Source organism: Equus asinus, chromosome 21 (assembly GCF_041296235.1).
Source record: "Equus asinus isolate D_3611 breed Donkey chromosome 21, EquAss-T2T_v2, whole genome shotgun sequence".
Lineage (NCBI taxonomy): Eukaryota > Metazoa > Chordata > Mammalia > Perissodactyla > Equidae > Equus > Equus asinus.
Window position 1 is genome coordinate 69,273,600 of NC_091810.1, and position 24,302 is coordinate 69,297,901.

At 41.7% G+C, this 24,302-nt stretch overlaps 1 protein-coding gene across 5 annotated transcripts in view; it reads right to left on the reverse strand.

Annotated features, from left to right (window-relative positions):
* Positions 1–24,302, reverse strand: part of RARB (retinoic acid receptor beta) — a 694,304-nt gene that overhangs the window by 122,100 nt on the left and 547,902 nt on the right. For 4 of the 5 annotated variants that reach the window (XM_070492836.1, XM_070492837.1, XM_014829837.3 and 1 more), the window contains one exon: positions 14,890–15,038. In XM_070492836.1, the coding sequence (XP_070348937.1) occupies positions 14,890–15,038 (149 nt within the window). Of the gene's footprint in view, positions 1–4,895; positions 5,146–6,792; positions 6,929–14,889; positions 15,039–24,302 lie in introns of those variants that run through there. The other variant, XM_044755315.2, reaches the window with a different exon arrangement.

Below are 24,302 nucleotides of genomic sequence, written 5' to 3' on the forward strand. Positions count from 1 at the left end.
CTGGAACACACTGTATGGATTATTAAGGGTCACTTTAACCCTATATAACTTCTACCTCATATACTTATTTTAAATTTAAACACTAAGGAAGAAGGTATTCCATTCTCTGTCTTACCTACATAATAAAGTTATTACAAAAAGCAAGGAGATAGTGTATCCGTGAACCCTCAGTAAACTGCAGTATGCCTTGTACTTGTTAGTAATTGTAGGATTTATCATTTCATAATGAAAAGAAGGCATCTGTTATTTCACTGGCGCATATGACGAATGGGGAAAGACCAATATCTGAAATTCAAAACCAGTTCAACTTGAGGCTAAGCAGCGACCTGAATAATTGATAAGAAAATAGTCATCCTTAGCACATACCAACAAGCCATCTCATCAGGTGGCAAACTGAGCCCAAATGTTGTTCTTGCATCATCTATTCCATGCCCAAGAGCAGGGTGGCAAAGGGTAGCAGGGAAGAGACAGCAAGACAGAAGGGGTGGACACCCCTGCACACTTCTGAGTGCTCAGAGGAGAGCTCTCCCACAAATAAGAAAGGAATGGGTCATGATGCCTACTGAAGCTCTCATTCTTCCTCTCCTGTCTGAGAAGACATTCTGAGCCAATATTGTCCTAAACATGTTCTCGTCCACCTGTCCCTTAGCCTTTGCCCTGTGATAACTTGAATCGAACACAATTATTGGGCACAAATGTTCTCTAATGCTATTTGTTTTTTCCCTATTTCTTTCACATATTATTTATTAAAGATTCATTCAACAAACATTTAAGGCGTGCCCACATCATGCCAAGCTTTATTGTAAGTGCTGGAAAGAAAGAAGAGAACAAGACTTACAAAGGCCCTATTCTCATGGTATTTATATACCAGTGGGAGAGAAAACCAGTGAATAAGTAAACAGTGAAATAATTTCAAATAGGAGCAAGGGCTACAAAGGAAGTTCCGTTCCACTACAGGAACCCTGGCACGTCAGGACGGCTGCCGGCACTTCTATTTCAATGAAGACTCGAGAGGCCAGATTGGAGAAAAGACGATTGTACAGAAAAGAACAGCTGTAGGCCCGGCACTGGGTCTCTCACATAAAAACAGGGATAGCAGCTGCCCTTCAACTTCTTGGGGAGTTTACCGAAGAGGTAGGGGAGATGATTGAAAAATAAAATGGGAGAGATGTTATGATCAAATTCAGTTCAGAGGGAGGGAATTTTGGGTGGGACATAATGTTTTTCCTAACTCTATCCTGTGAATTATGCTTAAGGTAAAACTTGTACAAATTTTTGGCAGAGAAAAATGGTATAACAAATAGAAGGCCCAGACAAATAAGAATGTTTTTACCCAAGGGGTTTTACATAAACCCCTTGCTAAGGTCCCAATAGAATTTGATACTAATGGGGAGAGAACTCCTCTTCCACTGCATGTGAATGCAACTGTATGTGCAAGAGGACTGCATCGAGAACCACCCAATTACAGAAAAAGAAACAATCCATGGTGTTTCTTGGAACAGAAGGGGGTAAACATTGGCGATATTGCTCTACTCCATTTGAAGTAGGCAGTGCCACAAGAATTACTTTAGTCAGTGAATTGTTGAGTGGAAGTGACAGAGGCTCCAACAAAAAGAGGGCCTTCATGATAGGGAGAGGAGAGGTGGCTTGTGTTCTGGCAAGGCTTCAAAGCCAAAGATTTACCCATAGCACTTTGCGCTCCCAGACAGCTTGAAGGAAAAGAAGCAAGCGTTACAAAGACATCAAGTTTCAAAAATCGATCTAAATCATTTTTTCTAACCCATTTAAATTCTGTCTTATATGTCATTGTAGGAATTTCAGCTTTATGATTTTAAAGTAAGTTATTAAAATATGAAATACTAATTTAGTACAAATATAAAACTTTAGATAAACTTAAACCTATTTATCTTCAGTTTCCACCTCTGTTACATGAGCATGTCCAGAGTAACTGACAATGGCCCAGCCACCCTTCGTAACACAGGCAGAAAGATCAGTTCCGTGGAGGTTGATATCATCAAATCTCGTCCAATGCTCTTATCTCTAACAGTGGACATAGTAGAGAATAGGAATATTATTTCTGAGCCCCAGAGCTCATAAAGGATGAGATGGATGAAACAGAATCAAATAATAAAGGAATACCTGACCTAGACTCACCAGTTAAGAAATATTATTTTAGGTTTCTTAAACCAGGAGCTCCATAACATCAATCCTGTGGACTCTCTCACAACAAACATCTCACACACGGACACAGCAGAAGAAATGACTTCATTATGAGTTTGGGTTTAAAACCAAGTACAGTTGGTGGTACAATTAGACTCTAGGCTTTTTTATGTAATTCATAATTTTCTGTAGATCCCAGCTGCCACAAATATTGACAGAAATAAATTTGATATCTGTATGCATAATATGAACCTGAGACTCAAATTTTTGGTCAACAGGCAAGAGTTAGCAATAAATATGCATTTAAATACAACATATTTCTCATTTAACTCTTAAAGCAGGAAATGATCCTTTAAGTCCAAAATACATTTGGATAAGGAATTTTCCATTTAATTCCATTTCAGGGAAATAACCAGAATCAGACTCAATTTCTAATACCCTCTCCCATAATTTCTGGCATTGGACTGATAACTTTCATACTTTTTCCATCACAGTTCAACAGAACAAATATAATGAAAGCCATTCAAGCATTTTAGCATAATGTTTTTGATGAAATCAGAAACATGATAAATTGTGCATTCAAATGGGATAGATGCCATCTAAAGATATCTTATGGAGTTAGCCATAAATTTGCTAACTTAGGGTACCAACCAGGTGAAGGAGAATCTAATGCAGCAGGACATGTCTCTAGAAACTGATAAATATCAAACATGGTCCCTCTCAAAATTCTATTATTCTGAAACTAATTCCTTATGGCAATGAGGAGTCGTATAAATTAAGACAGCAGCTTTCAAAAGCATTTCTTGGCTAAAAGTATGCTCGCACTTCCAAACTCCCCAGATAGAGTGTAGCTCCTCTACAATTCGAGTATGCCATACAGAAGCAAGATCCAAACAAAAATTCTCATTTCCCTAGGAGCAGTCAGATGATCCCCTCTGGGTTTGACTAATAAGGATAATTTTCATGATTTGGGGGACTTTCCAGGCCCGTATGAATGGTGGTGTTGTGTACTTAGAATGCTGCTATTTTCAGATTCAAAAGCACAGAGGAGAACCAACGTTGCTCGATCATTCTGGTTTCTACAAATTTAACCATAAAAATCCTTTCTAAAACCAGTGTATTCTCCCCCTCAATGACCCACCTCAGAGTTTTCTACCGCTCATTATTTTAAGGCTCACGGAACCTGAGAAGTACATTTTACATGCTCTAGTTCAGAGCGGTAGCCAATATAAGAGATTTTCATTTCCAGGCACGGAAAAAGCCTCCACAGAAGCAGAACTGAGGGGGTCACTGAAGATTTTGCTTTTCCTTAATGGAATATTTACTTTGCAAATCCACCGATCTCAGTTATAAATGAAGCATTACATGAAATCCTGAGAGAGGAGGGGGCCCACATTAAAACCCGAAGGCTGCCTCAGCAACACTTGAGAACAGGTTAATACGTTAAATTTACTGTCTTTGCCTTCTCGCATTTTGACACTAGTGAATAGGCAGTAGACGCCCTGGCAGACGGGCCACCTTGACTGCCCTGACAAGTTTGATGACAAGCTTTATAAAAACAGTTCTTACCTTGTACACTTATGCAGCCTGCACTCTGCTGCTTTTGAAATAAAACAAAACCAACCCAAACAAAAATGCCCCAGGCGACAGTGCCGGCCACAGAACTGGTGCCAGAAATCCGGGCAGGACGTTGCTAGCAAAGGAATGTCATCTTTTCAATATGGAACAAGGAACAAGGCTCTAATGGAGCAGGCCTGCCAGAACCTCAGCTTTTCCCCCTCACCCCAGACAATGCTGGCATTGTACCGGGGGAGATGCACACAGATTCTTATTCCCCTCTCTAGATTTTTTTCAGGGATGAGTTCTAGGGTCCACAGAACAAAATTTTAGCCCATTCTGGCAATGCTTGTCCCTATGACACATCTAGCTGCCTTTCTGAAGTGGAAAAATACTGAGTCAAAAAAATAAAAAAGACAGTCTATAAAGGGCACAAGAGAAATCCCAATCCCGGAGAAACTATTACTGTAAGAGAAGCTCAGAAACAAGGAAATATCTAGAAAGATGTGTGATTTTGATGGCACAAGCACTGTGTTGTGCTAGTATGATTCTTGCACTTGAGGACATGTATTTTTGGTACAACATGAAAATAGAAAACAGCTATTTCATCTGGTGTTCCACAGAAGGGACAGCAATCTGCTTCCAAAGCTGGAGGTAGACCTGGCTTTGTAGGTCTTAATGGGAGACATATGTCAGTCGCCAACAGTTTGCTTTCCAAAGGGGTTTTCTGGGGTCGCTCCAGAGACATGTGATTTTTGCCTTATGGGCTGACACTGGAATCTAACCCCTGATGAAGGTCTAATTCAACTGGGTAAGGCTTTTCCAGTCTCTCAAAATGTCAAAAAAAAACCATACTAGGAATATGGAGATGTTTAGAATAATAGACTTTGAAAAGATAGTTTGGTAAGATTCAAGGACAATTAAGTGCAGAAATGTATTCAAGGAAGTTTGCACAGTAACCATTTCAGTAACAGAATCAGATTATACGTAAGTCAAGGAGACAGATGGTAGAACTTGGTCCTGTACTCCATCTTAGTTTCCTCATCTGTGAAACGGAGGAGAAAAAACCGATTCCACCCACTTCTCTGTTATAAGGATCAAATAAAAACCTAAGGCAGAAACTGTGAGCTCCCCACCAAATTCACTATTTCTTTCCACGATAAGAGGGCATTCCGTACCTGGGCACGTGGCTGCACTCCATCACTTGCAGTTGATTTTGGTCATGTGACCAGTTCTTGCCAATGATGTATCCAGAAATTCAGGCCCTGGCTTTTAAGAAGCAGGTATGCTGCCTCCTGCATGCTCTCTTTCCCATTCCAGCTGATGCTAAGGACCCAGGGGATGCCCAGCTGTAATAGTGGAGGAAGACTGACTTCCTAAACACGGTGCGGAGGAGAAAAGGCACCAACCAGGAAGACATCCATTGAACTGTTACATGGGAGAGAAAGAAATTCTCTATGAGGCACTGCACACGTTGGAGTTTTGTGGGGTTTTTTCACTGTGGCTAAACTCAGCCTAATTTAACTGCATATGTGAAAGTACTTTAGAAACACTAAGAGGCTATGTAAACCTAAGACATTTTCATTGTTTCTGTGGTTTTATGTAGGTATGCAGGTGGGGAGAGTACCAATCATACAGAGCGATTAGACTAGGGGCTCACGACCTGCCCTCATGAAGAGAAATAAAGGGGCTGATTAAACAGGATGCCCTCCCAGACGACTTCACTTCTTATGACTTCTTTCTGAGAGTTGACCCAGGAGAAGGAAATGTAGAATCGAAAGCTTTCTATTTACCCTCTCTAGTAAAAAGTCCAGAAGGCAAGAAGGCTGCAACACTCACCTCCCAAAAGTAACTAAATTATTACCTATGATGGTATAAATTTTATTTAAACACAAATGATTTTCAGTTATAATTACCTCACTCTCAGGAAACCCCAAAAGTAAACTTTTATTTTTCCAGCAAAAATACATTTTTGTTTTTGTTTGGCGTAACTGTAAAACATTGTTACAATTCATTTTAGATGGGGTCCCCAGGAATTTTGTAAAGGCAACTTATTTTGCTCCTCACCCCCCATTTGCTTTGAATTAGAAACTAGAGTGTTGATTTGGGGTGATTTTTTTTAATTGACTGAAACTTCCTGAAACAGACACTTGAGACACCATCGGGATGTAAGCCATCCTCAAATCACCAGCTTCACTAGGAATACTGGGAATTGTCCCCCTACTGGATGACACAGGTGCAACTTTTTACCAAAAATTACAGACCTGTAGCTTGTTTAACAAAAACAGCAAATGAACGTATTCGAGATATTTTAAACCAAACAAGGAAAGTAAGCATTTAAGCAAGCATTCATGAACTTTTAACCACTAAAAAATTTATAGACCACTTAAAACCACCAAATTAAATAAACTATTTTCACCCGGCCAACATGAGAAAAAAAATTCATGGTCGCAGGCTAATTCAGAATTCACCCTCCACTTCCTGTTTATTCATATACTAGAAGGAAATTTTTTAAAAAGACAGATTTTCCTGCTTTTTCAACCCAAAATGACTTCTCAATTTAGAACATTTGTCCAAAAGAGGAAGTGTTTTCTCATTCTATAGGAACTATTACTAGGAAAAGCCGGATTATCATTTCAGCTGTCTCGATGTTTCTAGATATGGAGGCAAATTCTAGACGTTGAGAGTTTTATTTTCTTTAAGCACTAAGAGCCCACAGGGTTCTTGGGTTTATCATTCTAGTTGCGAATCCTTAAGAGTTTGCTTAAATACAATATCAAAGAAAACACAGCTTTTGCAGTGAAGGGTTAACCCTGAGGTGGACGGCAGAAACTACTAAGAAAGTGAGCTGGACTTTGGCCACCAAAGGCCTGTCCTGTTTATAAATTTCACAAGTTTTCATGAACGTATCATCGCAAACCCTACATAATGAGATGCATTTCATTATATAATTAGAACATATAAAATTATACTATGTGCATTATCATATAATTATATCTGCTTTATTACATGTCACTTATTACTCTATTAATTACTATATACCAATTAGATCTAATTTATAATAAAAACACTTACGCATTGAGGTCCTACTACGTGTAGAGCACTGTGCTAGGCATTGGTAAGAAAGCTGCGACCCGCCCCAGCCCTCCTGGAGGCTGACATCCAACAAACAACTCCATAAGTAGTATGTCAATTACAGTTGTGGTAAGTGCTGCCAAGGAGAACAAGAGAAAACGTAAAAGAGGGGGACCTAACCTGGGAGTTCCAAAGAAGGCTTCTCTTTTGAGCATCTTTAATGCCTGGCTGATCCCCAGCTGCTTGCACAGGGCTATGAAAACTAACGTTAACAGAATGGATGCTTCCATTTTTCCACAGGATTCTTCACAGTCTATTCCAAGTTCCCTTGTTCTCAGATTCCTCTTCAAGTTTTGCCTGGAACACTCCCCTCCCCTTCCTCATCTGGAAAATGCTTACACGTCTCTAAAATCGTCTCTTCTACACAGCCTTCCCGGAACGTGTCAGAGGGATGTGAGGCTCCTTCTCTGCACCCATCAAGTCCCCCATCACAAGTGTCCTGGCACATGGCACATGCACTGTCTGTTTCCCTGCCTATTCATTCATCCAGTCACTCAACAAATATGTACTATGCACCCATTATTTACCAGGCACTGTTCTATGAACTTTCTAAACACTGGGACGCGACACTGGGGACAAAATACATAAAAACCTTTCATTTCTATGCCTAGAGCCCGTCTCATAGAAGACGTTTAACGAACGTCTGATGAATGAGAGGATAAATAAATTCACCCTTATTGGTGGGTTTAATAAGGAGAATAGCTCTTTGGGTCCTTGAGGGGACCTGCTAACTCTGTGTGGTTCAAGGACACAATAACGAACTTGATGGCAGGCTTCATAATGCAGTTCTAGCTACTCCAGCATGCAGATATTGTCCTGTTTTAGTTTACTGTCTTCAGTAGGTTGTTCTTGGGGCTCGATACTGCAGCAAACTCCTAAACAGAAGCCAGTACCAGGGTGGGCAAAGCCAAAAATGTTCTCCAAACAGAGCATAAAGTTCATGTTTAGCCACGCCAATTAAAAACAAAAACAATGTTGTTTTAATTGGCCTTGCTCAAAATCAGTAAGCACATTTAAAGTATTTAATAGAGGTTCTAAAATTAAGCATACACATCCATCTTCCTGATTGCGAAACTTTTTGTGACTGAATATACGACCTGCTGTCCGCCAGGAAGAAAACAGCCCAGCAGCCCCACACTGTCGTGGAGATGAGGGCCTCCCTTCTTCAGAGGCAAGGAAAACAAAGGCAGATGAGAAAATGGACAAAATTAGCCCTGAGGGACCCAGGGAGCTGGTGGAGTTTTAACTCTTAAAGGCTGCTTTAAATAGAAGGCTACCACCACAACCTGGAGCAAGCATTTCCTCTGTGCCCTTGTGGAGAAGGCTCGCCATCATGGCTGCACTGGCCTCACCCTGGGGGCCCTACATGTGGGCTGGACAGTGGCTCCCAAACATGGGCTTCTGGATGGGAAGTTTCCACCCATCCATGGCAAAGCGGAGAGAACAAGGACAAAGCACCATTTGGGAGGATGCCCGTGGGTGGGTCCTGTCTGCTAACTGTCCCTTCTTGGGAAAGACTGCCTTGTAAGCTCTTCCTTCTTTTATGTTTTGTTTTAAAAATGTCATTTCTTTTATAAAATGATCAATAGGTTGTTGGGGTTTTTTTGTTTTATTTTCTTTTTTTGGTGAGGAAGATTAGCCCTGAGCTAACATTGATACCCATCTTCCTCTATTTTGTATATAGGATGCCACCACAGTATGGCTTGATGGGCAATGCATAAGTCTGCACGTGAGATCTGAACATGTGAACCCCAGGTCACTGAAGCAGAGTGCACGAACTTAACCACTATGAAACCAGGCCAGTTCTGCTTGTTTTTCTTTTTAAGTATGCCCCCATCTGTTTTTTGTTTCTTGTTTTTTGTGTGTGTGAGAAAGACTGGCTCTGAGCTAACATCTGCTACCAGTCTTTCTCTTTTTGCTTGAGGAAGATTGTTACTGAGCTAACATCTATGCCAATCTTTGTCTATTTTTATGTGGGATACAACCACAGCATGGTTTGATGAGCAGTGCTAGGTCTGCACCCGGGATCCGAACCTCTGAACCCTAAGCTGCCGAAGTGGAAAATGTGAACTTAACCTCTACGCCATGGTGCTGGCCCCAAGCTCCCACCTGCTTTTGTTTTTAATTTGTTGCCCCATGAAACCCCCAAGCTAGACCATAACACACCACTGCTTCCTTTCTTCTGTTTCAATGTGGCTGAAGCAGCGGTGTTTTCCAACAGGCACAGGATTCCAATCCTAGCTCTAGCAAGACCTAGCTATGTGACCTTGGCCAAGTTCCCTAACCTCTCTGAACTTCAGTTTCCTCATCTGTAAAATGGGGGTCATAAAGCCTACTCTCTACAGGGCTGTCGTGAGAATTAAATGAGATATGGATATCAAATGCCCAAATGCCTGAGGTAGAGAAGGTATCCAACAAGGATAGTCTTTTTCCTTCCCTTTTCTCACCCCTGGACTTGCAAACACCAGGGACTCCCACACCATATGAGCCTTCCCTAACAAGAAATCACTGCAACTGTCAGGTTCACTGTTTTAGTGTTTGTATTTGCCATAGGTGGGTTCAAACTTGTGGATTTGCTTTCATTTTGCAGATTTGCTGAGACTCAGCGAACTTGATGGACACAGCGAAGAGATAAAGAAATGGCCTTAGAATCCAAATCTTCAGTTTCTGATCTGAAATGCTTTCCCCTATTACTGACACGGCTGGTTCCTTCTCAGCCATGAGATCTCACCTGACCCCCTATCAAATCAGGTACCCCTCGGTTATTCTTTCCCAGACCATTCTGTTCACTTTCTTCCAACTTCGAATTATTTACCAGCTGCCCCCTTGTACAAGATAGTAAGTTCCAGAAGGAACTTGTCTGTCGTGTTCATTTTTGTATCTCTAGCACCTGGCACAGGCTGCGAAACTTAGTAGGTCTTCAATAAATACATGCTGAAGGATGATGGAATGGTGAATATAGCTTTCAGAATAGACCCACACATGAAACCAGGAAATAACAGAAGACAGTATATAATCAAATGCCAGCTCTGGTATACTCACCTTTCTGCAAGGTGGCTTTGCCCCCTTCCCCTTAAAAGGTGGAGTCTACTTCTCCACCCACTGAATCTAGTCTTGACCAGGTAACTAGTTTGGTCATTGAGATATTAGCAAGTGTGATGCAACCAGACGTTTGCACACTGGTTTTTGTCCTCTATTGGATCCGTGGGAACTCATCCACCACGATGTGAACAAGTCCAGGCTAGGCTAATGGATGAGGAGCAACAACACGGGAAGAGGATCAGTCATCCTGCCAAGGTCCCAGTCATGTGAGGTCCCAAGCCAAGCCAGCCCAGACAAGACAAATCTCTCCAAAGTAAGATGCCAAGTGTTTCTGAAAGAGTTCATTTATAAAGAAATTGTTAATTTCTCTGACTTTGGATGATAAGGAAGTGAGAGCTGAATGGGAAGGAGGGAGTGGAGGAATACCGGACAGGGAGAGTGGTCTTGAAGCTCCCACCATGGAGTCCTGGGCAAGAGGACATCAACTCTTGCTAAGCAACTCTTCTTGAGCAAGTGGGGGTGGGGAGCAGTAGTCCCAGGCCTGCAGTCCACCAGAACCAGCTGGCCTGCCACCTTTGGCATGAATGCTCTGGGCCATCAGCTTCAGAGTTTCAGAAATGGTAAGAAAGGACATATCAGGTCAGGAGCCTAGGCCCAAGGGCCAAATGAGACCCGCTGCTTGTTTTTGTAAATAAAGTTTTATCGGAACACAGTTACGCCCATTCTTTTCTTTTTTCTCATATTGTCTATGACTTCTTTCATGCTACAACGGCAGAATTGCGTAGTTGCAACAGAGACCCTATGACCTTCAAAGCCTAAAATATTTACTATCTGGATCTTGACAGAAACAATTTGCCAACTCCTTTACTAGGGTAATCACGGGAGGTTCCATGGAGTGGTTGGGTCTTAACCTAAGTCTTGAAGGAAAGAGGCAGTGGTTATTTTGGTATAAAGGAATGGGGAATTGCTGAAAGAATACTACAAAAAAGAATACTAAGATTATAACTGATGTTACATCATTGTGTGCAAAAGTCATTATAAGTTAATGAAAATACAAACAATAACTAAGCATATATACCACTTACTATGTCCAGGTGCTATTTTATGTACTTTATAGTAACTCATTTTATCCTCACAACCATATTGTGAGATAAGTGGTATCATTCCCTCCATTTGTCCAGATGAGAAAAGAGAGACACAAAGAACCAAAGACACTTGCCCAAAGTCACAAAGCTAGCAAGTAGCCTAGCCAGAATTCAGATCCTGCTCTTCTCACTCTAGACTCCATACTCTTTGAAAGCTACAAAAACTGGAAATGTACAATATAATGAAGGCCAAAATTGTGCATAAAGTCTAGCTATGAGCAATGAGACTGTTCCTTAAAGACACATGAAAACCAGTTTTATTACTTCATATTGTCAAACTTTCTTGGCTAACCACACCACATATTCATTTTATGTACTCTTTGTCCCCTGCAAAATATTGCCAGCTGGAAATCCCCTAAACGGGGCATCCCATGATTACATTGTCATGGTGATGCTGTATAAACACAGCAGCCACTGGCCATTCCCAGAGGTGGACCACAACCTATTCATTAAATTCTGAGGCTGAGACCACCACCTGGTTCCTAGGAGGATAGAAGGTTTTCTTCTCCAAACAATAATCAATAAGGTCATCCTCGTCATGACAGGCAGAAGTCACTTCTTTAAGAAGGGGATTACTTCCTAATGATATAAACAGGGTTCTGTTTGGGAGTCCTAATATAGAGCAGAGGCTCCCAGCCCAGAGTAGTGATCTTTGATCTCCAGCCAAAGGATGGGCCAGCCCTCATAGGTCAATCATGGCCCAAGTGCATCTGCTGATGGTGTCATCCACTATAAACAATCAAATTAAATATATGCAGAATTCCAGAAAAGAAGTTGTTTCTTGATTCATTACCTTATTATCACAAGGGAGAGATTGCTAATAGACAGTCTCCAATAAGATTAAGCTTTTATAGACTAACAGAGCTTAAATTGATATACCTCTTCCAGAGGGCATTTTGGCAATTTGTATCAAGAGCCTTAAAAATGTACAAAGCCATTAACCTAGAAATTCTACTTCTACTAATTTATCCTAAGGAAATTATCAGATATATACCTAAAGGCTATACATTAAAGCATTATTTATAATAGAGAAACATTGGAAACATCCTAACGGTACAATAATAGGGGATTAATTAAATAAATTACAATATAATCATAAACCACTACATTAACAGCATAACCATAAAAATTATGCAGTTGTTTAAATTTTGGTTGTGAAAGATTATTAAATTTAAAAAGCAGGTTAAAACCAGTATACAGCATAAAATTCTATTTTTATTAAAAACAAGAAAAGAAAAATAACAATATGCATATACTCATAGAAAAAGAGGTTTAACAGGAGTTTTCTCCCAGGGTAGAACTATAGTTGTTTTAATTTTCTATTTTTCATACGATAAATTCTGTATTGCACTGATAATTTTGAAAAATGATAAAAGTTATACTGAATTTTTTAAAAGTTACATTTCTTTTTCTTTGGCTCTTACACTATTCTTTTGTCTTCTCATTCTTTTCGTTCTGTGAATCTTGTCACTTTATTTTCCAAGCAAGCCAAAATGCAGATCAGTCTTCGTCAACAACCAGTGAGAAAGGCCATCCATGCTTTCAGAGACCCACCCACAATACAAAAATCCTCAAATTCGACAACTGGCTGGCGAGCTCATCTGACCTTATTGGGCTTATAATTCTATTAAAAAGATATACCGCGGCATGACTCTGAACAGCTTGACCAAGTTTATCAAAGTGGCTTGGGCTGGTGTGGGTTTTGTTTTGTTGGGGTTTTTCCTAAAAAGAGTTAGAATCCCAAATTTAAACAAGAGGTCAGGGAATTAGCTAAGAGCAGATTAAAACAGTTTGTACTGTACAGATTGTGAAACAGCTTAATATGTAGGGCCTGGAATCTGGCACGAGAAGAGACATCCTGGATAATTTCTTTTCCCAGGGCATAACGGGAGCAGGTACGCTGAGATATAACATACCTCATGAAGATTTCTGGACATGAGATGACTTAAAACTTTTTGAAATAAAGGAATGTCTTTTCATTTAACTTTTAAATGAGCACCAGAAAATGATTTGTTTAAATTTTGCACAACAAATGGACAAAGTGAACCGGTATTCCACTGAAGACTTCCCAAATCTCAGGATAAATTTAAGTAGCTTCAGCTAGGGGTTACCAATAATAAACTAATAATTAGACACACAAGTGTTTTGCTTTGTATCCAGCTGCCAACTGGCTGCCGTGTTAACTTTCTTGATCACCTTATCTGAAGCTACTGGAAGAAAGGGCATTCCTTTAAAAGAACCAACACAATCCCAGAGGTAGAGAGGTGTTCCTAAGTCTTTAATGAATTTCCCCAAACCGGCCTTACTCTTAAAATAATACATTTATTCAAATGATTTGAAAAGAAGGGAAAACACACATAATTTCTTTGAGGGGCTGAGTGACATTTATGGGTTTGTTCAACCTACATCGGTAAGCACCCACTGTATGTCAGGCTGTGTGTTAGGTGCTGGGCGATAGAGCTGGGGTCCCTCTCCCCTTTGCATTCATAGGCAATTAGACATAAGGCGGCAGACTGAACGCAAAAACGACCCCAATTTTCCTCCCCCGGTATTCCTGCCTCTTATAATGTGAGGCAGGAATTTTTTGCAGCTCCTCGCATCAAGAAGTTGAGTGTATGTTTCTACCTCATGAGTATGGACTTGTTCTGGCCAAAAGCATGTATCAGAAGTGACAGTGTGCCACTCTGAGCCTAGGCCTCTGGAGACCTCGTGTGCGCTCCTGTTCTCTATTCGGGAACGCTGCCTGTGCAAACAAGCCAGGGCCAGGCCAAGGGGAATGAGAGACCACATGGACGAGAGCTGAGGGTCCCCCAACAGGCAGCACCCTGAAGCAGAACCAACTAGCTCACCTGCAGCTGACCAGAGACACGCAGCCATTCAGTTTTAGGATGATTTGTTACACAATAGTGCCTAACCAATACACACAGTAATAATAAGTGCTAACTCTGATAAGCCAAATATAAAACGCCATGGAGCACTTGATGGGAGCACCTGTAATACTATTCCAACATGTTTACAGTTACCGATGAATCACACAATTTAGATATATAAACAACAGACCTGAAGAACCATCAGAGAGAACATAAAGGAGCTGTATATCGAAGGAAGGGCTGGCTCAAGACAGCCATAGTTCCTTTGAAAAATTGTCTGTGGACGAGTTGGATTTACCTATGAAGTCATTCTTTGTTTCTTCTCTCTCTTTAAAAAAAATAAGAAGCTCTTTCACTCAATTAAGCCCTGTTGGACTCAATAACGATTGTCTAGCTTGATTCAAAGCAGCCATATCCTCTCTGACACATGTGCAGCCTCCACTACTCTGTAGGCTGGAATTTTAAATCCAGCTCCCCTGAATTTATGACACACACACAGTAGCAAGTCCCTACAGGCTGGAAATCAAACTGTAATTCAAAGGCCACAGGGCTGAGGAAACAGCCAGAAGATAAATCCCAATTTCAACCTTGGATTCTCTGCAAGTTGATTCAGTGGACTGTCAGTCATATTTAAAAATAAAATAAAACTACAAAGACACCAGACAGCATTTTCTAACGAGAAACACGATGATGCTTTTCAGGACTCCTTCAAAAGGCTCTTGTTACCTGAAAAGAACTGTTACGTATTATTTTGAAGGCCCTAGAACATTTGGCCCCAATCAATCATTCGCAGACGTTTCTGAATTTTTAACTAACGAGATATAAGGAAGAAATGAAACTATCAAATACGACGAGCCCACCACACTGATTGCAGGTGATGTCACAGATGTCAAAGCAGCCCATTTCTGGAGCTGGCTGCGTCACCTCCACGGAGCCCGTGGAGAATGAGAGCGCCTGGGCACAGAGGCGTGGGTACTCACCTTACACCCCTCACAGGCGCTGACTCCATAGTGGTACCCCGACGACTTGTCCTGGCAGACGAAGCAGGGTTTGTACACACGAGGGGGAGGAAGTGGAGACGGAGGGCTCGGGACGAGTTCCTCAGAGCTGGTGCTCTGTGTTTCAATAGCTATGATGGAGATGGGGCAGGGGGAGAGAAAAGAGAAAACGCATTTCAGTTCAGTTATTTTTCACCAGTGAATTCATAGGCCTCTGCCCCAGATTCAGCAATAACACTAGCAGGGACAGACTCACAGAAACAGTTGTCGTTGTAGGTACAGCAGAGGGGTATTGACACTGATGTGGGGCTCTACAGTTTACAAAGCACTCCCATCCGTCTCTCTCGTTTGCAGGGCACCACAGCACTGTGAGGAAGAGAAGTTCATCACCACCTTACCCTCAAGAGAAACAGAAACTAGGAGGAGGGCAGCCACCTGTCCAAGATCAACAGGGCAGCGGCAGAGTCAAGACACAAAGTCAGATTTTACCCAACCGCAAACCCCAGGCTCCGTCTACTCTTCTATTTCCCCTAGCTTCTGAAGCACTTCGAGTCTCTGAAATGACTTGTTTGATCCTGTTGCTCACTTAACCAGAAGTAAACTTCCTTCAGACAAATGAAGAAAATGCCCAAAGCAACCACTCAACAAGCAGATGCGAGGGCCTTTAGCACATGGCTGTAACTGATCCTCATTAATAACACCATTGGTAAGACACTTGCTGCCCAAAAACTGCTCTTTGGACCAGCAGCATCAGCATCACTTCAGAGCTTTTTAGAAAACATAGTATCAGGCCCCAGCTCAAGTCTGTGGAAACAGAATCTGCATTTTAACAAAACCCCCAGCTGACTGAATGCACAATTAATGTTTGAGAAGCACTGGGTTACACTAATGATGGCACACAGGCATGTTGCTCTGTATTTTAGAGTTAAAAATACACGATCCCCCATCTCATTATTTAACCCCTCAAATTCCACAGGAAATAGGAATTCATAGAACTGAAGATCCACGTCTTCTCCCACCTCTACTCTCCAGATTTATGTTCAAAGTCAAAGCAAGACCTGGCCCAATTCCTATCACAAGCAAAAATGCTCATTAAGGTATGATAGAAATGGGGAAGGGAGTAACTGAAAGTGGTTAAAATAATGTTCTAGAACCTTCCAATCTCCAAACCACTTTACAGTATACAGTATGTTTCCCAGTGTATAAAATTTCCAGTTGTCCCAGATTAGAAGTTCTACTGATGGGATTGTCCTATAGCCAAACTTCCAGCATATCAGGTCAACTCTACCCCTGAATATGTGGTTAATCCATCCTCGTCTCCCAATCCTGCTACCACACAGGCTCGTCATCCACCTCAGTTACAGCCATTGCCTCTTCACTGTGCCTACTCTGCTACCCTAGGTCCATTCTCCAAACAGCAATCAAGATAATTGTTCGAAAAGTTAAAGTCAATCCCTCTCACTTACCTGCTTAAAGCCCGCCCACGGTCACCAATTAGCTCAAAGTCCAACTCCTTACTAGGCTCTACAAGGCTATTCATGATATGGACCATTAGCAACATCACCAAATTCAATGATTCTCCTCATTTATTGATTTCTAAACACTTGGCTTTTCTTCTGTCTCTTGAATAGGCCAAGCTCTCATACCAATTTACGGCGATTGCACTAACCATTTCCCCTACCTGGGAATTCTCAGACCTTTACGGGTCTGGTTCCTTTTCATCTCTTAGATCTTAGAGCAAAGGTCACCTCCTCAGAGATGACTTCTCTAAGTAAGATGCCCTTTCCCACTCCTACTCACCCTATCTCATTATTTTATTTTCTATAAAACCCTAATTAGCGTCTAAATTTAGAAAGTTTGTGCACAATTTTATATTACACCTCTGTTATTCCCCAAGTATGGGTTTCATGAGGCCAAGGAACTTACCTACACTTTTTACAGCTGTGTTCTGGACCTAGACGAGGTCCCGGCACATATGAGGTAGGCGATCAATAACTATTTGTTGAATTAATACGTAAACTTTTTCCTTTTTCTTCTTCATTCCAAGCACTAAATGCCCCTCAAAGTTATTAAATGATAAAATTGGAAATCAAATGGCTTTAAAGTGCTCATTTGCTTCCTAAAAAAGTAATTAATTATCCCTTTGGAATAGAATCCACTATAATTACAGCATTTTCATAATTCAGAATAATCTTGGAATGAATGCCTTAAAGTAGTGCAGGTCTACACAGTAGATCAATCTGTTACAGTCTTTACTGGTTAGAACCCAGGTTTCTGGGATGAAGACAGCACTTCCTCTGGATAGCCCGGCACAATCACGGCCAGTGTCCTATAGACAGGTTGGCATCCGCTATCGGATCAGTTCTCAAGCTGTAAATGCAAAAGCATTCTTCCCACTAAGCCAATCAGCTTCTCTGAAAGCAAATGAGTGATGACAACAGCACAGTCATGCGTCGCTTAACGACGGGGACACATTCTGAGAAATGCGTCATTAGGCAATTTCATTGTTGTGCAAACATGATAGAGCGTACTTATACAAACCTAGACAGTATAGCCTACTACACACCTAGGCTATATGGTACTAATCTTATGGGACCACCATCGTATATGCGGTCCATCATTGACTGAAATATCGTTATGCAGCGCATGACTGTACTTGTTAAAAGTACAAAATTATATATTGCTCTTAGTTAAAATCCAAGAAAACAAACACACTGAATCACCCACAAGCCTTTCACTCAGAGAAAATCACTGTTATCATCTTGGCATATATCCTTGCAGACCATTTTTCTATGCATATAAATGTTTTCAATTTGTTTACTGAAGTGGAATTATAGTGTAGATTCTGTTTGGGACTTTGTTTAACTTGTGTCATGAGTTTATTTCCTTGCCAATAAATATTTTTCCTGCAAAACATTCCATTATGATGAATATCTTTGTAGCTAATCTCAGCACATCTCTGACTATTTCCTTAGGAAAAATTCTCAGAAGTAGAATTATTAGTTCAAAAGGTATGGTTAGCTAAAAGTATCTTGTTAGTTTTTACTTCATATTGATAAACTGCCTTCTGGAAAGGCTGTGTCATTTTACACTCCTAATATCAGTAAATGAGCCCTTTCTTAGATGCCTCCAAGATCTTTTGGATGGCTTTTATTTGCGTGCCTCAACTTCACCCAAGTGTTCCAGCAACGCTGGCAGAGCCCTGCCCCCACCACTGTGATCAATCCTGCACCGTGTTCTCCACAGAAGCAAAGTGTGTGTGTGTGTGTGTGTGTGTTGGGGGGGGGGGTGTTGTAATGTTCTACTCGCTCGTGTAGAACAGCTAATCTGGTTTGTCTAGGAAAGTTGTAAATAGAATTCTGTTAGGGCTGGATTCAGCTGTCACAGCTATGCCCTGAATTTCAAAAGTGGGTGGTAATTTCCATAAATATGCCACTCCAAGTACATGTACTCAAGGCAGTCCAGCCTTTCACCCTTCCGAAGAGAGGAAACAGAACTGTGGGCAATTTAATAGTCGAGAAACTTGGGGCAAAGTACACACAAAGGGGGAGCCCACCAAAATCCCAAAACATTTTACAAAGGTTGTAAAAGCCGTTTTCTGTGGATAAGAGTCATTTATAACAAATGAATGAATCCAGAAAGCTTTCCTGAATAGTTGCCATGAATGAAAATATTCTATTGTAAGCAACCACTAGTGCGGGCTCTGGACTTTTATTAAGGCTGTGGTGATTTCACCAGTAATGCTATGAACTCTCTCATGTTTGTACAATGCACATTCACGTGTTCAATCGTTTCTTTTCGCTGAGTGGCTGTAACACGCCAGGCATTATGCTATATGCTCTGGATGATGCATGGTATAATCCCTAAGCCTTGACAAGTTTGGCCTAATAGAGAGGAAACCAACAACTGGAATAAAACACAATAGTTCCCAAACTTGGCTGTACATTAGAACTACCTGGGGAGCTTTCAAACATCCTAATGTGCAGATTATATCCCAGACCCATTACGCCAGAATGTCTGGAAGTGGGACCAGGCACCAGTATTTTTTAAAAAATATATTCCCAGGTGAATCCAAATTGCAGCAGTTTGTGAACTAGTGACATAATATAACAACAAAGAGGTCTACAGACCTCATTCAGCCCAGGAAAAAATCAAGGAAGTCTTCCTGGAGGAAGTGACCAGGCTGTATCTTGAAGGATGAATCGATTCTTTCTATGATAGTTTGTAATTTGAAGCGTACAAATACCATAAATGAATTCCACACAAACAGAAAAGCCTTACACACGACAAGAAATAATCATCTTCAGAAAAATTTTCTCACTGGTGGTAAAGAATATTTGACTATCTATATTCAAACATCACCCTCAAAATCAATAACCTATGGTCCTTTGTTTCCTCTGGGTGGCCTATAACATTGAGAACATGCAAAGCCAAAAAAGAAAAAAATCTCGGGGTGTAGTCAGGTTGCCAAAGCTAGCCTTAGGCAAACATATCAAAACAAGTTCTAGAATTACAACCAGGATATGGCATCAATATAAAAGCAGATTCATACTTTAATGCAACCTCTGGCCTTTTTGGTAATGTAGCAAAACACACTTTAGCAAAGTTTATTAGCGGTCCCCTCCGCCTGCTGCCCTCCCTCCGCCTGCTGCCCTCCCTCCCCCTGCTGCCCTCCCTCCCCCAATGAAGACAGTGGGAGATGAGCGAGGGGGACAGCCTGATGGCTCCCCTCTCACTAGTCAGGTTTGGTATTTAAGGCAGCTAGAGTGCCTGGCCATTGATCTGTTCACTGTCATCCTGCTTAAATCAATAATCTATTAGTCCCTCTAAATTAGAGTTAGATTCATCAAATGCCCTTGAGAGGCCTCATTTTGTTCCTTATTCCAGGCAAGCACAATCAGTCTAAGGAATGATAAAATTTTTGCTCGAAAACTCTGCAGGCTCAGCAGACAATGTGTCCCATATTAGCTCATTCAGCGATCTCAAGCAGGCCAAAAAAGCAGTTTTTAGACTTCCCAGGGGAAAAAGAGGCTTGTGTCATTCAATAAAAACTGCACTCCAGCCATCCTGATGCGATTTCAGTTTGGGGAAGCAGTCTTTGTGGAATAATTCGATCTGATTGTTGCCTCCTGCTTTTATTTATTTCCTTGCTTGCTTACTGACTGACTCAGTTCTGTTTCGTGGTCCCATCCCCAAAAAGCAGCAGCCTCCAAGGTGGCATCGAAACTGCTAACCCGATGGGCTGCCCTGCTTTGTAAGGGAACGGCCAAGACGAAGTTCTGCTACTCGGGCAAGATGGATGCTTGGCTCCCTGGGTCCCTGCCCAGAGCAGAGTCAGCATGAGGGATGCTGAGGGAGCTTCTCTGGACTCCACACACGCGAAAGGAGACAGTGAGCCGAACCAAACCTGCAAGAACAGAAGCTTCTAGCCCATAATTTAAACTTCTCCATCCCTGCAACACGGAGATGGCTGTCACTAAGGAAAACACAGCTAGACTCACTTTGTTGTTTAAAAATTCATTGCAAGTCTGGTTTGCCTCTAAATCAGTGCTTCTCAAAGTGTGGTCCTGACCAGACACCAGCAACAGAATTCCTGGTGCTAGGGAGGCTGGCATTTGCTTTAAATTAGTGATTTTTAGACCATCTATGGTAAAGAACCACTTCTTCCTTTTTTCCTCCCCCTAAGCCCTCATGGACTGACAAAATTCAATAAAAAAGAATCCCTAGAAAAAATACATAAGTAAAAATGACTCCCTAGAAAAGAGGAAATAAGACAAAAATGTCCAAAACACAAACTACAACTTAGGGGGGAAAAATGATTTAACAGACATGAAATTACTCTGTCAAATTGCTGTAAAAGTTTCTGAACCCTTGCTCTCAGTTTCTGCCCTTATCTGCTCATGGCCAGGCAACAGGCGGCTGAGGAATGGGCACCCGTGGCAGACAGCATTTCGAGATGCGCTGTCTGAAGGACTTCAAACTCAGAGGATGTCTGCAGACACAGCAAAAACAAACTAAGCGAAATCGCCACCGACTGAGATGGTGCCAAAGCAGAAGCCCAGCGCTCTCAAGTGACACAGGTTTCTTAAACACTGCCACAACTCTGGGGGTGAACTCATTCCCAAAATAAAAGCAAAAAAAATTAATGCTGTTGCCTGTTAAGAGGACTTGGCACTTAGGAACTTAACTCACCTGAGAAAACACAGTATAAATGTCCTTGTTGTTACAACACACCTGAGTGTCATTTAAACACACAGAAAGGCTCCAACAATAGGTCCCTTCACAATTCCTCACATGCTTGGCATTTTTCTAAAGGTTAGATTAGGTAGCAGATAACATTTTTAAGAGAGAGCCCAGTATACTACTTTTTTCTTTGTGAGAACTAATTTACTGCTGGCTAAACCATGTTGACAGATTTCAGGATTTTACGTGGGGCTTGAGTAACGGCAGGCAGGCATCATGCATTATGAAAGCCCTGCCTTTTTACTAGAACCTTCGATGATTAAGACAGTATTTTAACGCACTCTCTGGGCAGCTGAGCCTTAAAAGCAAAAGGAGTTGTAAAGCAAAAGGCATTTCCTGCATGGCCCCAGGAGGATTTGGAGCCCAGAGCTCCGGGACCGGTGGAAGGGAGTAATTTCAGCTAATTAAGGGAGAACAGCAAAGTGTTGCATTTGGTCAAAACGTTCTGTGGGCCTTCATTTGTGTTGGCACCGAAGACAGCCGCTCTGGAGTTTTCCCCCCTTTTTCTGAGGATTCACTGCAGGATTGCAAGGCCCACAGCTCACATACATTCGGGAGAAAGTCAAAGGAAACGCCAAAGTTCAACTAAAGTACAAGTAATTAGAACCAGATCTTCCACTGCGTGCGTGTGCGCATGCGTGTGCGAGCGCGCGTGTAGACATTTTATTAAAATATAATTTACATGCCTCCAAACGTTAGAGTGGGGGAAAAAACCCTCCATCCTGTCGCTCATTTAATTTTCCTGTCGCCTCCTCGGGAGGGGGGTCTGCTTTTAATCATCCTTCAGGAGAAGCGGTTTGTTTCCATACACAAGGGTTTTGCAAATCTGTGAATCGAATTCTGAAATTAGGTAATTGCCAAACAAGAAAAGCTCTGCTTTGAAATGGTCTTCCCTCACTCTGCTGCTGGCTTTGTTATGATTAAGCAGCTCCAAGATTAGTCCCCGGTTTGGGGCAGGCAAGGGAGGGCGGGGGTGGAGAGAGAAGGAAAACATCATCGCGGGGCTGTGGCAGTCTTGACTCAGTAACCTGCCCGTGACCCTGAAGAAGTGTGTGTTTGCCCGGGTCACCCGGGATCCTGGCCGAGGGCTGGAGCTGGGTTATGAGAATCCCCGCTATTCTGACCACACATGCAACAGGTGCTGAACACAGACAGGGGACAAAAGCAGGGGCGCGGGAAGACTTTGATTTTCGAGTCCTTAAAGCAAGCCTAGCTTTTCCAAGCGCGCGCCCTGGCCCGCAGCCTCAGCATCAGCATCACCTGGGAACACGTTTAACGCCAGACTCCAGCTCCACCCCAGGAGTGACTGCCGAATCAAAAGAGGCATTTTAACAAAATCCCCGGATAACTCCTATGCACATTAACAACTTTTGAGACATCCTGACATAAAAATGTCTCGTTACTGTCCTAACCTCCCCAGAATCCCAAACATTTTGCTGAGTCAATTTGGCATTGGAACTCCCTCAGCTTCCCCTTGCACAGGTCCTTGCTAAATCCTCCACCTTGTTAAGTACTTAATATATTAAGATCTTCGGGCTGTGTGTGTGTGTTTATGCTCACCAAATGTCAGAAGCCTTCCTCCTCTCCCACAGAACTTTGGCAGTGGATTTTAGTTGGCAGTGGGTTCAAAGTTGCACCGGAAGAGCCTGAACTAATAGTATCTACTATTTACTGAGCACTTACTGTGTACCAGGGCCTGCGCTAAGTGCTTCCTACCATTAACTCATTTACTCCTCCCCAAAACCAGGGGAGGAAAGGGACCAGAAACTCTGCACCTTAGAATCAGGAAATTCAAAAACACACCACCAATCGCAGCCTTTACAAGAGATCTAAATGGCTTAATATACATCACTGTTATTTCATGAAAACTCACAGGTTTTTTTTTCTCATTTTCCATCTCTCGTTTCCTTTGCTAGAAACATCCCTGGATGTGGTCTGGTCAGATCTATTTACTCGAATCTGAGAACTGCAAAACTGTGTCCCTCCCTTTCTTTTAATTCCTGGCTATAATTTTCCAAACACTGATTTAATTCCAGACGTGGTTAAATTTGACAAGATAGTTTGGGCGCTAAAAAGAGAGAGAGCGAGCTCAGGATCACTAATCACTCTGGGTTGCAGTGACACCTGCCTGGGCTCACGGCCAGCAGCAGAAATTATCCCTGGGACTGACTTTGACCACGGGAAGTGCTGTCATATTTTCATAAGGGACCATGACACGTTCAACACCTACATTTCATTTTTATAATATGCTTTCTTGCTTCAAGGAACATAGTGGAAAATTATCTCATAGGTTGTTTTGGGTGACGTTTTTAACAGACAGTGCTTTATATCACTATTTTCTAGGACATACTAAGATAGCTTATGACAGCGTTCAAATAAATTCTCCCTTAAAATCACTTAACGGGCCAACATATCTAACTACTTATTAATGATCTGAACTGAGAAGCATCAGAAATGGAGCTGCATTAACTGAACAAATGCTACAACCAGTCTCCGGAGTCGTGTGTACATGAAGCTAATTGCATCGCATTAAGGTCCCCCTGAAGAGTTTTACCTCAACACCAGCTGATTCACTTCTATGTCCCACTTCTAACCAGGATTCCCATAATTTCTAAAAAGTAATTATTGCACTAATGAATGATATTCTATCGTCTGTTCAAATTTCCTGCACATGAAGTGGATTAAAACAGGAACATTCAAATATATATCATCTCAGATACACAATTCCTCGCTTATGTACTGAAAACATATTTGAAAACCACATTGATACTAGCCTTACAGAAAAGTAAAGGGGGCATCATTTTTGGAATATTTAAGGAAGATGAAATGAGGAGGAAAGTACAACGAAATTGGGCTCTGTCACAGCGGGATCCTTGCCCCTCTTCTGAGATGTGAGAAAGTTCAAGTGAGATTACACCAGAATTTAGCCAAAATCCTCTTTTTCAACAAAATAATGCTCTGCTTACTCGGCCATAAATTTGCTACAAAGATTTTTTGTTTTGTTTTGTTTTGTTTTTTACACGGATACACTCACAACAGTGGCCTCAAAATAACTCTGAAACCAATAGAATCCTCCCTGTGTGGGTTTTCTTGGTTCCTAAAAAGAACTAAAACGCCATGAGCCTGCAGAAAACTGTGTGTAGGAAGCGATG